At 39.2% G+C, this 15,585-nt stretch overlaps 1 protein-coding gene across 5 annotated transcripts in view; it reads left to right on the top strand.

Annotated features, from left to right (window-relative positions):
• The window catches only part of DOCK8 (dedicator of cytokinesis 8), a 237,508-nt gene that overhangs the window by 84,969 nt on the left and 136,954 nt on the right, over positions 1-15,585 (top strand). For all 5 annotated transcript variants that reach the window (XM_061425464.1, XM_061425465.1, XM_061425466.1 and 2 more), the window contains 2 exons: positions 8,940-9,063; positions 13,267-13,479. In XM_061425464.1, coding sequence (XP_061281448.1) covers positions 8,940-9,063; positions 13,267-13,479 — 337 coding nt within the window. The remainder of the gene's footprint in view (positions 1-8,939; positions 9,064-13,266; positions 13,480-15,585) is intronic.

Genomic DNA, 15,585 nt, shown 5'->3' with positions numbered 1-15,585 from the left:
GACGTCACATCACAGGGACAACCCTGGTGCAGGGTGGCAGAGTCAGAATTTTAGGGAGGCAGCTGGATGGGGGAGGGGCTGATGTTGGCAATGGTTACATATAAGGGGAGTGATACGTATTAGGGACAGTAGGTGGCAGATTTTTCACTGCCTGAGAAGTGAGTTAAAAATATGGGAAGGAAGAAAACTAGAATGGATACTGTGATGTCAGATTGAGATTGCAAGGATCAACATGAATTCCTGGCTTTCAGCCCACACATGCGTAATCACACACACATACCCTCCCTACTTAACTCTGTTCACTGAAAAGACATAGGAGGATCAATACTTCCATAGCAATAAGCACACCCAACACCAACATCTTGGCTCCTAAGAATCATTTTCCACTAAAAAGAAGCACAGTTTCTTGGAGAAATGACTGATACCAGATTTGAGGGGGAAAAAGAAGTAAGATCACCTTGGAATGTCTTGAGGTGGAAAGTAGGATGTGATCAGTGCCTGCTGGGGGCATGTGAAGAAGACGTAAGAGCAGCTGAAGGGATTCACCCTGGTCAAATTAAGGATGATTAGAGCACCAAAATAAGTAATAATAGAAATGGAGTAGGATATGTTGAATAAAATAGGAAACTATGAATCTGTAATGATACAAATAAATAAGCTGAAAGCTTGATGAGGCATGAGGCATTTACAATAATCAAACCCAAGTGGAGGGAGTTTCTAAAATGTAACAGGCCTAAAATTTCAAGGTCATGAAAGTCAAGGAAACACTGAGGAACTGTTCCACAGTAAATAAGACTAAAGGCATATGATGTGCATGACTTTGGATAAGATCCTTTTGCTCTAAAAGGTATTTCACATTCGGTGAAAGCTGAATGAGGTCTGAAGATTAGGTAGTGGCGTGCTGTGATTCATGGGGTCGCAAAGAGTTGGACACAACTGAGCGACTGAAGTGAACTGAACTGAACTGAATGTGTCAATGTTAATTTCCTGAATGTGGTGGTTGCATACTAATTATGATGGATAATGCCCTTGTTTATATGTGCTCAGTTTCTGGACTGTAGTCTACCAGGCTTCTCTGTCCATGGAATTTTCCATGCAAGAATACCTCTTCTTGCCATGGCAAGGTGGCAAGAATACCTATTCATGGCAAGGTAGGAAGAATACTGGAGCAGGTTGGATACTGGATCCTCTAGGGGAATCTTCCCAATCCAGGGATGGAACCTGAGTCTCTTGAGTCTCCTGCATCTCCTGTATTGGTCAGCAGACTCTATCATCAGTGCCACCTGGGAAGCCCCTGTTTGTAGAAATGACACACTAAAGTATTCAGGGGTAATGGAGAATTAGGTCAACTACTTACTCTCAAATGGATTGGGAGAGGGAAAAGGCTTTTCTAGTATATTTTCAATTTTTCTATAAATTTGAAATTGTTTCAAAACTAAAAGAAATTAATATATGTTAGGTGCCTGGCATTGTAATAAAGATCGTTAGTATGTCCCCTTTGCCATCTTGTGCATTTATTTCACAGCTGCTTTGAGTATATAGGAGCTGTTGTGCCCAAAGACATTTGAGCAATTCACTCTGCCTCTCAGCCCCTAACCTCCCACTTTGGGTTGGTTGGTAATAAGCAGTGCCCGACTGGCACAACAGCACTGGTACAAGGGGTATCATAGTCCCATTTCTTGCCTCAAAGTGGGATAGTAGGACAACTTTGCAATGTGAACATTCCAGAGTACCCTGTGTATAATGCCAAGAATTTATCTGAGCCTGCTTCCTTAGTTGACTCCTGTAAGAGTTCCCCATCTCCCTTATAGGCTTTTCTTTTCCAAAAGTGCACACTCTCAAAAATCACGTGCACTTGAGTCCTTGTCTCAGGATCAGTTTCTAAGGGATCTCAACAGACAATCACTAGTCTAAGACAATCTCTAAGACAATCACTAGTCCAAGAAATGATAGCTGTATTAGCATCAATGATAATACCATTAGATGCAATACCAGTGCACATACTATAGTTCTAAATACCCTTAATTTGTGGATATGTTGAATTTAAAATCTCCTAAAGCTAGTGGAGGTGATGGAATTGCAGTTGAGCTATTTCAAATCCTGAAAGATGATGCTGTGAAAGTGCTGCACTCAATATGCCAGCAAATTTGTAACACTCAGCAGTGGCCACAGGACTGGAAAAGGTCCATTTTCATTCCAATCCCAAAGAAAGGCAATGCCAAAGAATGCTCAAACTACCGCACAATTGCACTCATCTCACATGCTAGTAAAGTAATGCTCAAAATTCTCCAAGCCAGGCTTCAGCAATACATGAACCGTGAACTTCCTGATGTTCAAGTTGCTTTTAGAAAAGGCAGAGGAACCAAAGATCAAATTGCCAACATGTGCTGGATCATGGAAAAAGCAAGAGAGTTCCAGAAAAACATCTATTTCTGCTTTATTGACTATGCCAAAGCTTTTGATGTGTGAATCACAATAAACTGGAAAATTCTTCAAGAGATGGGAATACCAGACCACCTGACCTGTCTATTGAGAAATCTGTATGCAGGTCAGAAAGCAACAGTTAGAACTGGACATGGAACAACAGACTGGTTCCAAATAGGAAAAGGAGTACGTCAAGGATGTATATTGTCACCCTGCTTATTTAACTTCTATGCAGAGTACATCATGAGAAATGCTGGACTGGAAGAAACACAAGCTGGAATCAAGATTGTCGGGAGAAATATCAATAACCTCAGATATGCAGATGACACCACCCTTATGGGAGAAAGTGAAGAGGAACCAAAAAGCCTCTTGATGAAAGTGAAAGGGTAGAGTGAAAAGTTGGCTTAAAGCTCAACATTCAGAAAATGAAGATCACGGCATCTGGTCCCATGACTTCATGGGAAATAGATGGGGAAACAGTGTCAGACTTTATTTTTCTGGGCTCCAAAATCACTGCAGATGGTGACTGCAGCCATAAAATTAAAAGACACTTACTCCTTGGAAGGAAAGTTATGACCAACCTAGATAGCATATTCAAAAGCAGAGACATTACTTTGCCAACAAAGGTTCGTCTAGTCAAGGCTATGGGTTTTCCTGTGGTCATGTATGGATGTGAGAGTTGGACTGTGAAGAAGGCTGAGTGCCGAAGAACTGATGCTTTTGAACTTGGTGTTGGAGAAGACTCTTGAGAGTCCCTTGGACTGCAAGGAGATCCAGCCAGTCCATTCTGAAGGAGATTAGCCCTGGATTTCTTTGGAGGGAATGATGCTTAAGCTGAAGCTCTAGTACTTTGGCCACCTCATGCAAAGAGTTGACTCATTGGAAAAGACTCTGATGCTAAAAACAAGACCCCTACATATGTTGTCTACAAGAGACCCACGTCAAAACAGGGGACACATACAGACTGAAAGTGAAGGGCTGGAAAAAGATTTTCCATGCAAATTGGGACCAAAAGAAAGCAGGAGTCTCAATACTCGTATCAGATAAATTAGACTTTAAAACAAAGGCTGTGAAAAGAGACAAAGAAGGTCACTACATAATGATCAAAGGATCAATCCAAGAAGAAGATATAACAATTATAAATATATATCCACCCAACATGGGAGCACCGCAGTATGTAAGACAAATCCTAACAAGTATGAAAGGAGAAATTAACAATAACACAATAATAGTGGGAGACTTTAATACCCCACTCACACTTATGGATAGATCAACTAAACAGAAAATTAACAAGGAAAAAAAAAAAAACCATGTATCTATAAAGTTCACTAAAGCAAAGCACAGTAAAATGAGGTATGGCAATAAAAGGCGTTAAATTTATCAAAAAAAAAAGTGTTGAAAAATTAAAAAAAAAAAAAAAGACTCTGATGCTGGGAGGGATTGGGGGTGGGAGGAGAAGGGGATGACAGAGGATGAGATGGCTGGATGGCATCACTGACTTGATGGACGTGAGTCTGAGTGAACTCCGGGAGTTGGTGATGGACAGGGAGGCCTGGCGTGCTGCGATTCATGGGGTTGTGAAGAGTCGGACACGACTGAACAACTGAACTGAACTGAACTGAACATCCCTATTTCTGCTGAACTATGTTATTTCTATATGGGACATTTACTTTCTTACCAAAACTGAAAGTAGAACTCTGAAAAGCATTCACTTTAGGATTCCACTACTAGAATTCTCCCCCTAAACAAACACCTGCATGCAGCTGTTTTCCTGGTTAAACTTGTTCCATTTCACCCCTTCCAGGAAGTCTTTGTGGATTTCCTTCCCCAGGTGTGTTGCTAAAACTTATGATTTAAATTGGAATTGGAAATTCCAGTTTTCTGATGTGTTAGTAGCAGTGGCTCTCAATGAGGGTAGTTAAGGTTTCTGTTTTTTATCATCTCAATGACTGGGGTGGACTACTGCGTTTCACACCCTGAAGTGCATTGGACATCACACACAGTGAAGGATTGTCCCAAATTCAGCATCCAACACAACGATCACATGTCTTTCTGGACTTTCAGGCCCGTGGAAGTCCAGTCTGTAAATATCTGAGCTGAGCCTGCATGCCTTCTTACAAATACTTTTGAACTGAATTTTCCAAGGAAACAGCTTTCATGTAAACATAGGGGAAATTAAGCTTCATGCTGGTTAGAGCTCTACAAGAGTTTCCCCCCGTTTTAGAAAATCACATTACTGCCAGCAATGCTGCTTGGTGGCGTTTGAGTCACCCGTACAGCATGTCTGTATTGGTTTTGCAGGTGTTCTGTTGACAACAATTCTTGCCACAGGTGCAAACAGCTATTTCATTATATTCTCTGGTGCACTCATGTCCAAGCATTTGCATATTTACACACATGCTGTTTTATGCATTATGTTTCTTTTATTTCTCAATAAATAACAGCTGGGACATTTTTATTGACTTATAAAAATAAAAGTTGAGTTATAAAGATGGCATTATTAAATATTTGTTATAGAGAAAGACGACAGTGAGTCTGAGAGATTTGAAAACCCTTGTGTGAGAGGAGTATGATATGACTATTTGCTTGTTAGAGTTTCATTTGTTCTCCCATTCAACAAAGGTTTAGAAAATACCTCCTGAGGAATACCCAGGAATCCTAGCTCAAAGGAATCTATGTCTTTGGTGAAGTTATAGTCTAGTGAGGAAGAGCACATATTTAGCAGGGGAGGTAAAAATTTAGACAAGTAATTAGACTGTAATATAGAGCATGATGTAAGCTTGTACGAGAAGTACAAGCAACATGCTTTGAAAATTCACAGAAGGAAGCATTTAGTTCTGGCCAGGTCAGGGAAGGCGGGTGCAAGGGCTGGCCTGTGGATTGGGCTTTCATGGGAGTGGATTTGTGGGGATGGGGAATCTGCGCATAACAGGTCAAGAGTGGCTCAGTGATTTCCACAGCTGGATTGCTGTTTGTAACTGTAGAGGCTGATGAGCCTGGATGGCTTTCCATACTTTTAGAAAGCAAATAGCTAAGCACCTTGACAGCCAGCATAAGAAATGCATGTCATAATAAGCAATTATTGATCAGGGAGACATTTTTATGGTGTTTTGGGAGTAACTGAATTATATGCACTGATGTGTTTGAATTATAATTGTTTACCAGTTCACTGGGAGTAAAATATGGAGTAATAAAACAGATGATACCCCATTCCTTGATATCCCAGCTCTCCTTGAGCATGACCTTCCTTCAGAATTACCTTAATCACCCAGGATGAAAGACAAAGTCTAAGGGCTTTTATGATGCTGCTCATAACACTCATCAAATGTTTCACTGTGGATAATAGACCAAGAATAAATAGCATGTAAACAAGTTTAATTACTTGAGAGCTCCACTCTCCACCAAGACACCAAACACATTCTTAAGTTATTCTCTCTTTAGTTCATTAAAGAAAATTACAGAGGAAATAATGATTAAAATATTTACTGTGACCCAAAGGATGGCAGTAAACAGCAATCCATACAAAATTATCAAAATATATGGGAATAAGATGAGATAAGCATGCAGCCATGGCACTGTCTATTCATTAGATTTATTGATCATTTTCAAAAGTCATGAAGAGAAAAAGCATGATTTTTAGAGTGGATACAGTAAACTTTGTGCTATAGACAGTATAAAGGTAGAATGAAATTATTAAAGGCATAATTCCACTCTAAGTAACACGGACAAACATTTCAAGTAGGAAAATATATTTCTCTCAAAAGGAAACCATGAATTTTGTGCTTCTGTGCAATTTCATCTTTCCCTAATACATTAAAAATCTAGAAGTTTCCCCTATCCTTCATGAACACACTGTTTGTCTAATTTAAAAGTCTCAATTATAGAACCTGAGTGGCAAATGTCCTATAGCATTATGAGAGTGGGAAGGAACACAAATGGCCATTACTCCACTCCCCTGCCCCCTAAGTGGGATTCAAAGCCATTATCATAGATAGCAAGGACATAAAAGACTATCCCTAGATATTACAGAGAAATGTAATATCAGCAAGGAGATAATTGAGGAATAAAAGAGCAACTAAATCAGTGTTTGACTATATGGTTATGGATAACAAAGGCATGTCCATAGAAAACTAAGTGGCTTCATTAAGTATGGTCCTCCAGAGAAAAGTCGTTTTTTTCCCTGTGATGCCTTAAAGCATGAGATAATTTTGGGTTCATTCCTCTGACATACTGATATAAGTGCTTTTTCTGAAGTCCTCAGAATGAAAGGAATATTTTGGATTGGTTGAATTGGAACTAGAATAGCCCTAAAATAGAATTCTTAAGCTTTTTCAAATCTTATCTTTATTCCATGAATATATGCATTGTAGTGCCTATCATGTAAAATTTACCATGGACTATTGTGTTAAAGGAAATCTTCAACAACACCGAGTTGTACCCTTTTTGCCCTTTGCTTATAATATCTTATTTATTGGTCTAGTTTAGATTCTTTGTCAGTTGACAGGGACAATTGAATGATGTTCTCTAATACCGTTTAATAAACATCAAGTAGTTGCAGATATTTATTGAATTATTGCCATAAGCCAAGAAATTTTCTATTTTACACATGTGAATGTATTTATTGCATGCAATAGAACTGATGAAATAGGTATTAGTTTAATTCCTATTATTCTGATAACAAAATTGAGACACACAAAAATAGAGTAATTTAGCCTAGGTCATAGAGCTTGTAAACTGTGGAGCCAGAACTTGAATCCATTTACTCCTGCTCAACAAAACCCATCATTCTGTAAAGCAATATAATAAACCATAGCAAAGTATCAGACCTTATGTTTAATGAGTATTAAGTGTAAATAGTATCCTAATCAATGTTAGGCATAATCCTAAATTTCTGTCCATTGATTTTGAGGTACTTGTAATTCATGCTTTTTAGATTACAGTTCTGTGAGTTTTGACAGATGCATACAGTTGTTAACCACTATTACAATCAAGACACAGAACAGTACCAGTACCCGCCCCCCTAAATTGCCCCAGGCCTCTTGCGGTCACTGTCTTAACCCCCAGACTCTGGCAGCCACTGATCTCTTTTCTGTCTCTATAACTTTTCCTCTTCCAGAATGTCATGTAAATGGAATCATGCAGTTATCTTTTTATTTTTTTCCTGACTCCTTTCGCTTAGTATTGAATACTTGCTCTGTGCCCCTGTGCATAACCCAACATTTCACCCCTCCCAGAGAGTTATAAACTGTATTTGGATTATTGCTAGTAGCTCTCTTACATTTCCTGCTTTGTCTGTCTTCTGTTTGATCTGTGTAATAAATCCTAACCTCGTTTTACATCCCTTTACCAGCTTCCTCAATGGTTTTCTAACAGTGTGGGAAATCAAACGAGACGGGTGCATGTTTGTGTGGTTGAGTTTGCAGCATGTTTTCCAAGAAGGCTTTGAGTCATAAAAATAGGGAATGCACATGTTGGTTTCTATAGTTATTATTTGACAACTTATATCTGTTGCCCTTTTTGTAATGGTCTAACTTCTTGACACTCCAATGACACTCCAATGACAGTGCTAGACATTACATTAAACCCTTTCCATAGCAACACATTTTTAAAAAAATTGAAGTGTAGTTGATTTACAATAGTGTGTTAGCTTCAAGTTATAGCAAAATAACTCAGTTATATATGTATATCTATTTATATATGTATGTTTCAGAATATTTTTCATTATAGGTGATTATAAGATATTAAGTACAATTTCCTGTGCTATACAGTAAATCCTTGTTGCTTATCTATTTTATATGTAATAGTTTGTTAACCCCATGCTCCTAACTTATTCCTTCCCCCTTTCCCCTTTTTAGTAACTATGTTTTTCTATGCCTGTGAATCTGTTTTTGTTTTGTATATAGATTGATTTGTATTATATTTTACATTCCATATATGTTATATCATATAATATTAGCAACACTTATTAAAACAACTGTAATGACATGCATGGAGTAGCAATTGAGGATGGTAGCAAAGATTTTCGGTACATAGATCATTTAATTCTATTTTTGTTAACCATGTCCTGCCCTTTTTATTCTTTACTAAGAACATTGATTTGAAGATTAAATGTTTTCCTCTATTTTTATCTTCAAATGACCTTTATTCCCTGCTTCTGCACTTTGCTAGATTTATTCCAGCCTCTTCCACTGGGGTCATAGTTCAGCTTCAGCTTGGAGCCAAATGCCCCACAGCTGAAATGACCACACCTCTGAAGTGGCATTTTCCCAGGCCACTCCTGCCTTTAATAGTGAGCCAGCGAGGAGGCAAGTTTCTATCTCTTTACAACAGAGCCTTGTGTTAGTCCTGGTACACAATTAGATGAGAAGAATTACAATTGGTCCTCTCTTTGCAAGATCTTTCAGAAGCATGATGGGTCTGCACTTAAGCCATTACTTTTATTTTTAGACTAATGATTTTGCCTCTCTCTCTCCCTCTCCCTCCTTCTGTCTCTTATTTAATAACAACAATGAAAGAAACCAAGGAAGCTCAGAGGTTTGCAGCTTTAAAAAGACTGGATCCCGAAAAGATTTTCACAAGACGCTTCAGAAACAGACGTTTGAGTCAGAAACCTTGGAGTGCAGTGAACCCAGCGCTCAGGTATTTCCTATCAACAAACACGGTTGCCAGGTTACTGGACTGTTCTGCCATGGCATGCTGTTGATTTTTTTAAAAACTAATAAAAAGGCTAGACTCATAGAATATTAGAATAGAAGGAGCTCTACCATTTAGTCAGTGATATTTTTTTCACGCTTGTTTGTAGCTATATAAATTGGTGTTCAAATAAAAGTAGATAAAAGTGGAGGGGCTCTAACTTGAGGGGGGGGATTTGGGCCCATCCCTGTAATGATTCTGGCAGATACTCAGGGGTGCCCCCACGTCTCAGGCAGCCTGCAGTGTGATTGAAAGCTCCACCCTGGGGCAGACTGCCTGGCTCTCTGTGATTCTACCACATACCTACTCTAACCTCAGACAGGATAACTCAACTCTCTGGTCTTCAATTTCTTCCCCTGGAAAACGAGGATGATAAAAGTACACAACTGGTGAAGTTGTTTGAGTATTAAAAGAGTTAATATGTGTGAAGCATTTAAGACAGTGCCAGCTCACACTGTGTGTCCAATGAATGTGGTTATTATTATTATTACCATTACAAAGTAGTTACAATTTAAAAGTCAGTACTCTATACACCTGTTTTCATAGCAGCATTATTCACAGTAGCCAAAAGGTGGAAACAACTAAGTGTCCATGGACAAATGAAGAGATCAACTAAGTGCGGCATATCCATACAATGGAGCACTGCGTGTGTGTGCCAAGTGGCTTCAGTCATGTTCGACGCTTTGTGACCCTATGGACCGTAGCCCACCAGGCTCCTCTGTCCATGGGATTTTCCAGGCAAGAACAGTGGAGTGGGTGCCATGCCCTCCTCCAGGAGATCTTCCTGATCCAGGGATTGAACCCCCATTACTTAGGTCTCCTGCATTGGCAGGCGAGTTCTTTACCCCTAGCAGCACTTGGAAAGTCACAGTGGAGTAGTTATTCAGCCTTAAAAAGGGGGGAAGTTCTGACACATATTCTGTGACATGGATGAACTTTGAAGACGTTACACTAAGTGAAATAAGCCAGTTACAAAAGAATCAATACTGTATGATTCCATTTATATGAGGTACCTGGACTAATCAGATTCATAGATGTATAAAGTTAAAATGGTAGTTGCCAGAGGCTGTGGAGAGGTAGGAATAAGGAGTTCTTATTTAATGGGTATAGAGTTTCTGTTTAACAAAACGAAGAGTTCTGGAGACTGGTTGCACAACGATATAAATGCACTTAACATTACTGAGCTGTACACTAAAAAAATGATGAAATTTTTATATTACGTGTATACTTACCACAATTTACAAAAGATTTTAAAAGCCAGTGCTCTGGTCCAGTCTGTCCATTTTATAGGTTAAAAAAAATGAAGCATAGAGGAAAGAAATGTGTCCAAGTTTGCACAGGACTTCTAAACCAGTTTTCAGCTTTCAGGTGCCCTCATAACACAAGCATCTCACCATGCTGAATATGACTAGAGGTTTTAGATAATACCTATTTCAAACTACAGCCAGGCTGACTACTTATCTCTGCAGCGAAATCAGGCATCAATTCTAGAGCTGAATCTGATGGGCTTACTGAAACGTGGAATATCTTTATGCCATCCTCTATGGGAAATTTCAGGGGGTTTTCATTGGTAATTTTGACTGAATTCTACTTTCATCATGCCGATGACCAACTAAATTGTTCCCTTGTTTCAGTCAGACAGAAACCACACTAGGTATTTCCTCTGAAGAAATTTTACATAGGAAATTAGTCGAACGTATTTTTGAGGACTGAGAGAACCAAAAAGAAAAATTGAAGTCTTACAGAAATTGTAACTGCAAGAAACAGCACACCTCTCTAGGGCTGGGGTCTGTGGCAGTGAGTCTCAAACCTGAGTGTCATTGGAATCCCCCTGAAGGGCTTGTTTGAACACAGATTGCCGGCCACACTCCAGGGTTTCTGTTTCACCGCAGCCGGAGCGGGGACTTGAGAATTTGCATTTCTCATGAGCATTCCCTAGGAAATGCTGATACTGCTGGTCCCAGGACTGTGTTTGAGAACCATGGGTCTAGTGGGAGGAGCTTGGAGTTATCAGAACCTGCAAGCTCAGAAGAGAGGCCTCAGAGCTGGCACTCAAATACCTGAGGAGGGGGCATAGCCTAGCCAGTGGTGTCATCAGAGGAAAGACCTCACAAGGGCTGAGAGTCTGGACTCAGACCTCCTGGGAGAAAGAATTGCCCAGTTGATGCTGGTACCTCCAAGGAAGGTAAGATGAGGGTTTTTCTGGAAGTGCTGGAAGAAACAGAAAACTAGAAGCAACTGCCACAACCAAGATGAGACCTGCAGGCAGAGAGGAAGCAGCCAGTCCCTTCTCCCTCCCCCAGCCATGCAGAACCTAAAGGGGGAAGTAGCAAAGCAGAAACAGGATTTGCTAAACGCAGACCCAGCATCACAGAGCAGAGCACAAAGGGCGGCTTCAAAAGGTGCCTGAGCAGCACACCCAGTCCTCACTCCTCCAGCACACCGAGTCATTGGCTGGGTTTCAGAGGCAGGTTGTACAAAGTGTGTGTTTTTAAGTATTAAACTAATACTCGTCGTGGAGAGATGGTCAGACAGGCAGCATCTTCCCCTTTCAGTCATTCTTAGGAACCTTTTTGAGTGGAATTGTGAAGTCAAATGCCTGAATTTACATAATTTATATATATATATATATATATATATATATATATACACACACATATATATATATATGATATGACTCCATAGTACAAATATATTTCATAAAAATTTGATTATATAATATTATTTAACTTCTTTTTTCTTATTAACAAGGAAATATACTATGATCATCTTTCTCTTCTAATGACAGCATGTTCTTCTTTTTGTTTAAAGGCTGAATAACATTCTATTGTATGAAAGTTCCAAAATCTCTTAATCTCAAAACTTTGTTTTTTGGGGGGATGCTTAGGTTGTTTTTATTATTTTGTTACTACAAGCAGTGTTCCACAGATACTCTTGTCCTCACACCTTTGCTTACTTGTCCAGTTGTGGCCTTTAAATAAATTCTGGAGACAGATATAGATGTTGATCCTTTTAAAGAGTCTTGGGTAACCCAATTAATTTTCCCAAGAATCTTATAAATTCTAAGATGAACAAAATTTTTAATAACTTAAATATTAATATTGGTTAATATTGTGTGTGAATGTGATTGTTAACACAGTCAGTTTACATAAAATTTATGACCTAGGAGAGTAGGACTTTTATGAGGTAGACAGATATCACCAAAAAAATTTTTTTAATAATTTTGTTTTTGTTTATTTTTTCCTGTACCAGGTCTTCATTGCTGCGCAGGACCAAAACTGTTTTACAGAGTTATTGCACAGTCCATTTAATAGTACTTTGAAAATAACATTTTACCATATATTTTACAGATATTTGTAATAGATCTATCTATGTTCTTACAACATATTATTGCTTTTGGTTTTATATTTTTTGCCAGGTCTCGAGTTAGGCATCCAGTTTGCAATTTCCAAGACATTTCTAATGGAATAAAGCATCCTCTTTTTGACTGAAATTTTTTTCAAGCATGCTGTAGCTGAGTGAATACTGCTGAAATAGCAAGTGTTTTTTTTCCCCCTCTGGTACTTATTCCTGTAACTGTTACTAAAGTCCTGTAGGAAAGTGTTCCCATGCCCACATTTCTGTCTTTGGAAACATGCTTTGGAGTTTATATAAAGTTTAATTTGGAACGCTCCTCACAGATCATCTTATTTTCCAGTTTTGAAAGCCAAGTTCTGGAGTTGAGATTAGCATGAAGTCTCTTTATTCCCCAGTCCAGTCTCTCCCCACCCCCCCACTTTTTTTAACACCTTATTCCAGTTCTGTTCTGCTTAAGCACGAGACATGTGTATGGTTCATAGGAGGCTTGGCTCCCAATCTCCAGAAAAGAACACCCCCTCAAACTAATAGCACTACAGAATTATTGTCAAACTTTTCCTCAAGAATGGGTGTATCTACATCTGATGTGTTAATCACCTGCTTCCAGGCAGGAGAGAGACATCTAAATTTAGGATATTCAGTCCAGGAAGCTATGATGTGATTCTTGTCAGAGACTCCTTGAGGCCTGATTCTGCAGTTCCCCCGTTGGAGCCATCTTGAGACATCCCAGACCCTTTAGTTCTCATTTGAAGCCCATGATCTCTCTCATGAAGCCATGTCTTTTTCTTACAGGCAGGTCCCCGCCACCTGAGTGTGCTGTGTGATGTCTCTGGGAAAGGTCCCAACACCGCCTGTGACTTCGACCTCCGCAGCCTGCAGCCTGACCCGAGGCTGGAAAACCTTGTACAACAAGTGAGCGCTGAGGACTTCGAGAAGCAGAATGAGGAGGCCCGGAGGACCAATCGGCAGGCCGAGCTCTTTGCCCTTTATCCATCAGTGGATGAGGTGGGTATGACTGTCTCCACACTGGAGAATTTCAGTGAAGACACAGAGAGCCTCCCAGGAAAATACTATTGCTTGTCATTATTGTATAGCAATGTCGGGATGCTTAATTGTGTGATTTCTGGGCTGTGTATTTCAGGAAGGCAAGCCTGTGTAACAACAGAGCAAATTACTCATCAGTCATACCCTCGTGGATCAGTGGTAAAAATCTACCTGCAATTCAGGAGGCTCAGGTTTGATCTGTGAGTCAGGAAGATCCCCTGGAGGAGGGCATGGCAATCCACTCCAATATTCTTGCCTGGAGAATCCAATGGACAGAGGAACCTGGTGGGCTACAGTCCTTGGGGTCGCAAAGAGTCAGATACAACTTAGCAACTGAGCACACACCCTACCAAGTCTGGTGGCTTACTTACTAGTGTCCTGAGTTTGCTTTAGCTTTATTTTTTTCTCATCCATATTTTCCAACTACCTTGGTTTTATCATCTATTTATTTTTTTTGCAGTGGCCTCAAATCCTCATTTTTCATTGTCAGAAGGGCTCAAATCCTCTTCTGAATGAGGAAGATTAGATATGAATAATATGGACAGTGTTATCATCCCCATCCTTCATATTGCAAAGTAAGAATCAGAGAGGTTAAATAACTTGTTCATGATTCAGCAGGCAGATTGAATTATAGAAGGGGATCACAACACATTAACTCCAAGTTTTATGTTTAACTGTTTATCTATATATGACTATACCTAATGTAAATCCAAAGATGACATAAACAGTCACATCTTGTAACTCTCAGTTTCCACCTATAGATTTAGAACTTTTTACCAATTTGTCAAGAAATATTATATCTGACTGATACGACCTTCACATTCCTCTTCCTCCCAGTTCCCTGATGGAGGTGCCAATAGGTAATAATGACCCAGAATGGATACCAGAAGAGAAGAAACAGTTAAGGGGTGAGGAGGAGACTTACAGTGAGACATCAGCTCATTAAAATCTCTTTCACTAGATTAAATGGGAGGATATCCAGGCTTGATTACAAGGATGAATCATAGACCATTTTGAAGGAATTGTGTTTTATGGTCTCTAAACGGTGCAGAAACTCAGTTGAGACTAAAAGTTATGATCTAGCAGACATCCTAATGTGGCCTGCTTTACTAACGAGAGGATTCTTTGTGATTAGTGTATAGGATATTTGGAAATTGGAAAGTCTAAAATACTTGACAGCTTCTATACTGGCCCTTGAATGTGCTGAAGTTATACACACAAAAATTACATTTGCTCTTATAACTTGTACTTTCTCCAAAGAAAGTCCTGTAGAAAAAAGGGATAACTTTCTTACCTACTATGAAATGACTACAAATGCTGATTTTATTTTGGACAACACATTCATGAAATTATTTTATATTATTATTACTTTATGTCCTTGTGAAGAAAATTAGAAGAGAGGTGAACTATTATATCCAAATTACAACTGAGTATACAGGGGAGGCAAAACTAGAATTCAACCACCAAGCTTCTATGAGGTGAGTTCTTTCCCTGATTCACTCTGATTCTGTAAAAGGCATATGCTGGTCCCTAAGAGAGGTGCGCTATTCTCCAGATCATAGGGGAGTTTGCACTAGGACTCCTCTAGGTTGCAAGTGATAGAACCCAACTAAAAACAACTAAATTTTTTTTTTTTAAGTGGAGACTTATTGGCTTGTAATGAAATCTCAAGCAGGGAGATGTGGAGTTGGCCTCAGGTTCCACTGGGTCTGCTGACAGAAGAACCTCATCTCTCATATTATCCCTTTCTCTCTTGTGATCCTCTCTCTTTCTCACTGTAAGTATCTCTCTGTTTTCTCCCAGGAAGAGGAAAACAAGAGGTGTCCATGACTTCTGCTTCATTGACAATTCATTTTTATATCAGATAACTGTAAAAGTGCAAGAAATTCACATAGTTTAGAGGAGACTTGGGAAACATATGAACATATAGACCTTGTTTGGAACCTGAATTAAGAAACTAACTATAAAAAAAACAGACAGTTGGGGAAGTTTGGAGCTGACTACATATTTCATTAAAATAGGAAATTATTTTTAAAAATTAATAGTAGCGTTATAGTATATGTTTTT

This window comes from Bos javanicus, chromosome 8, assembly GCF_032452875.1.
Source record: "Bos javanicus breed banteng chromosome 8, ARS-OSU_banteng_1.0, whole genome shotgun sequence".
In the NCBI taxonomy this organism is placed as follows: domain Eukaryota; kingdom Metazoa; phylum Chordata; class Mammalia; order Artiodactyla; family Bovidae; genus Bos; species Bos javanicus.
The sequence above is the reverse complement of the archived record's forward strand: the minus strand, read 5'-3'. Positions and strand labels throughout refer to the sequence as shown.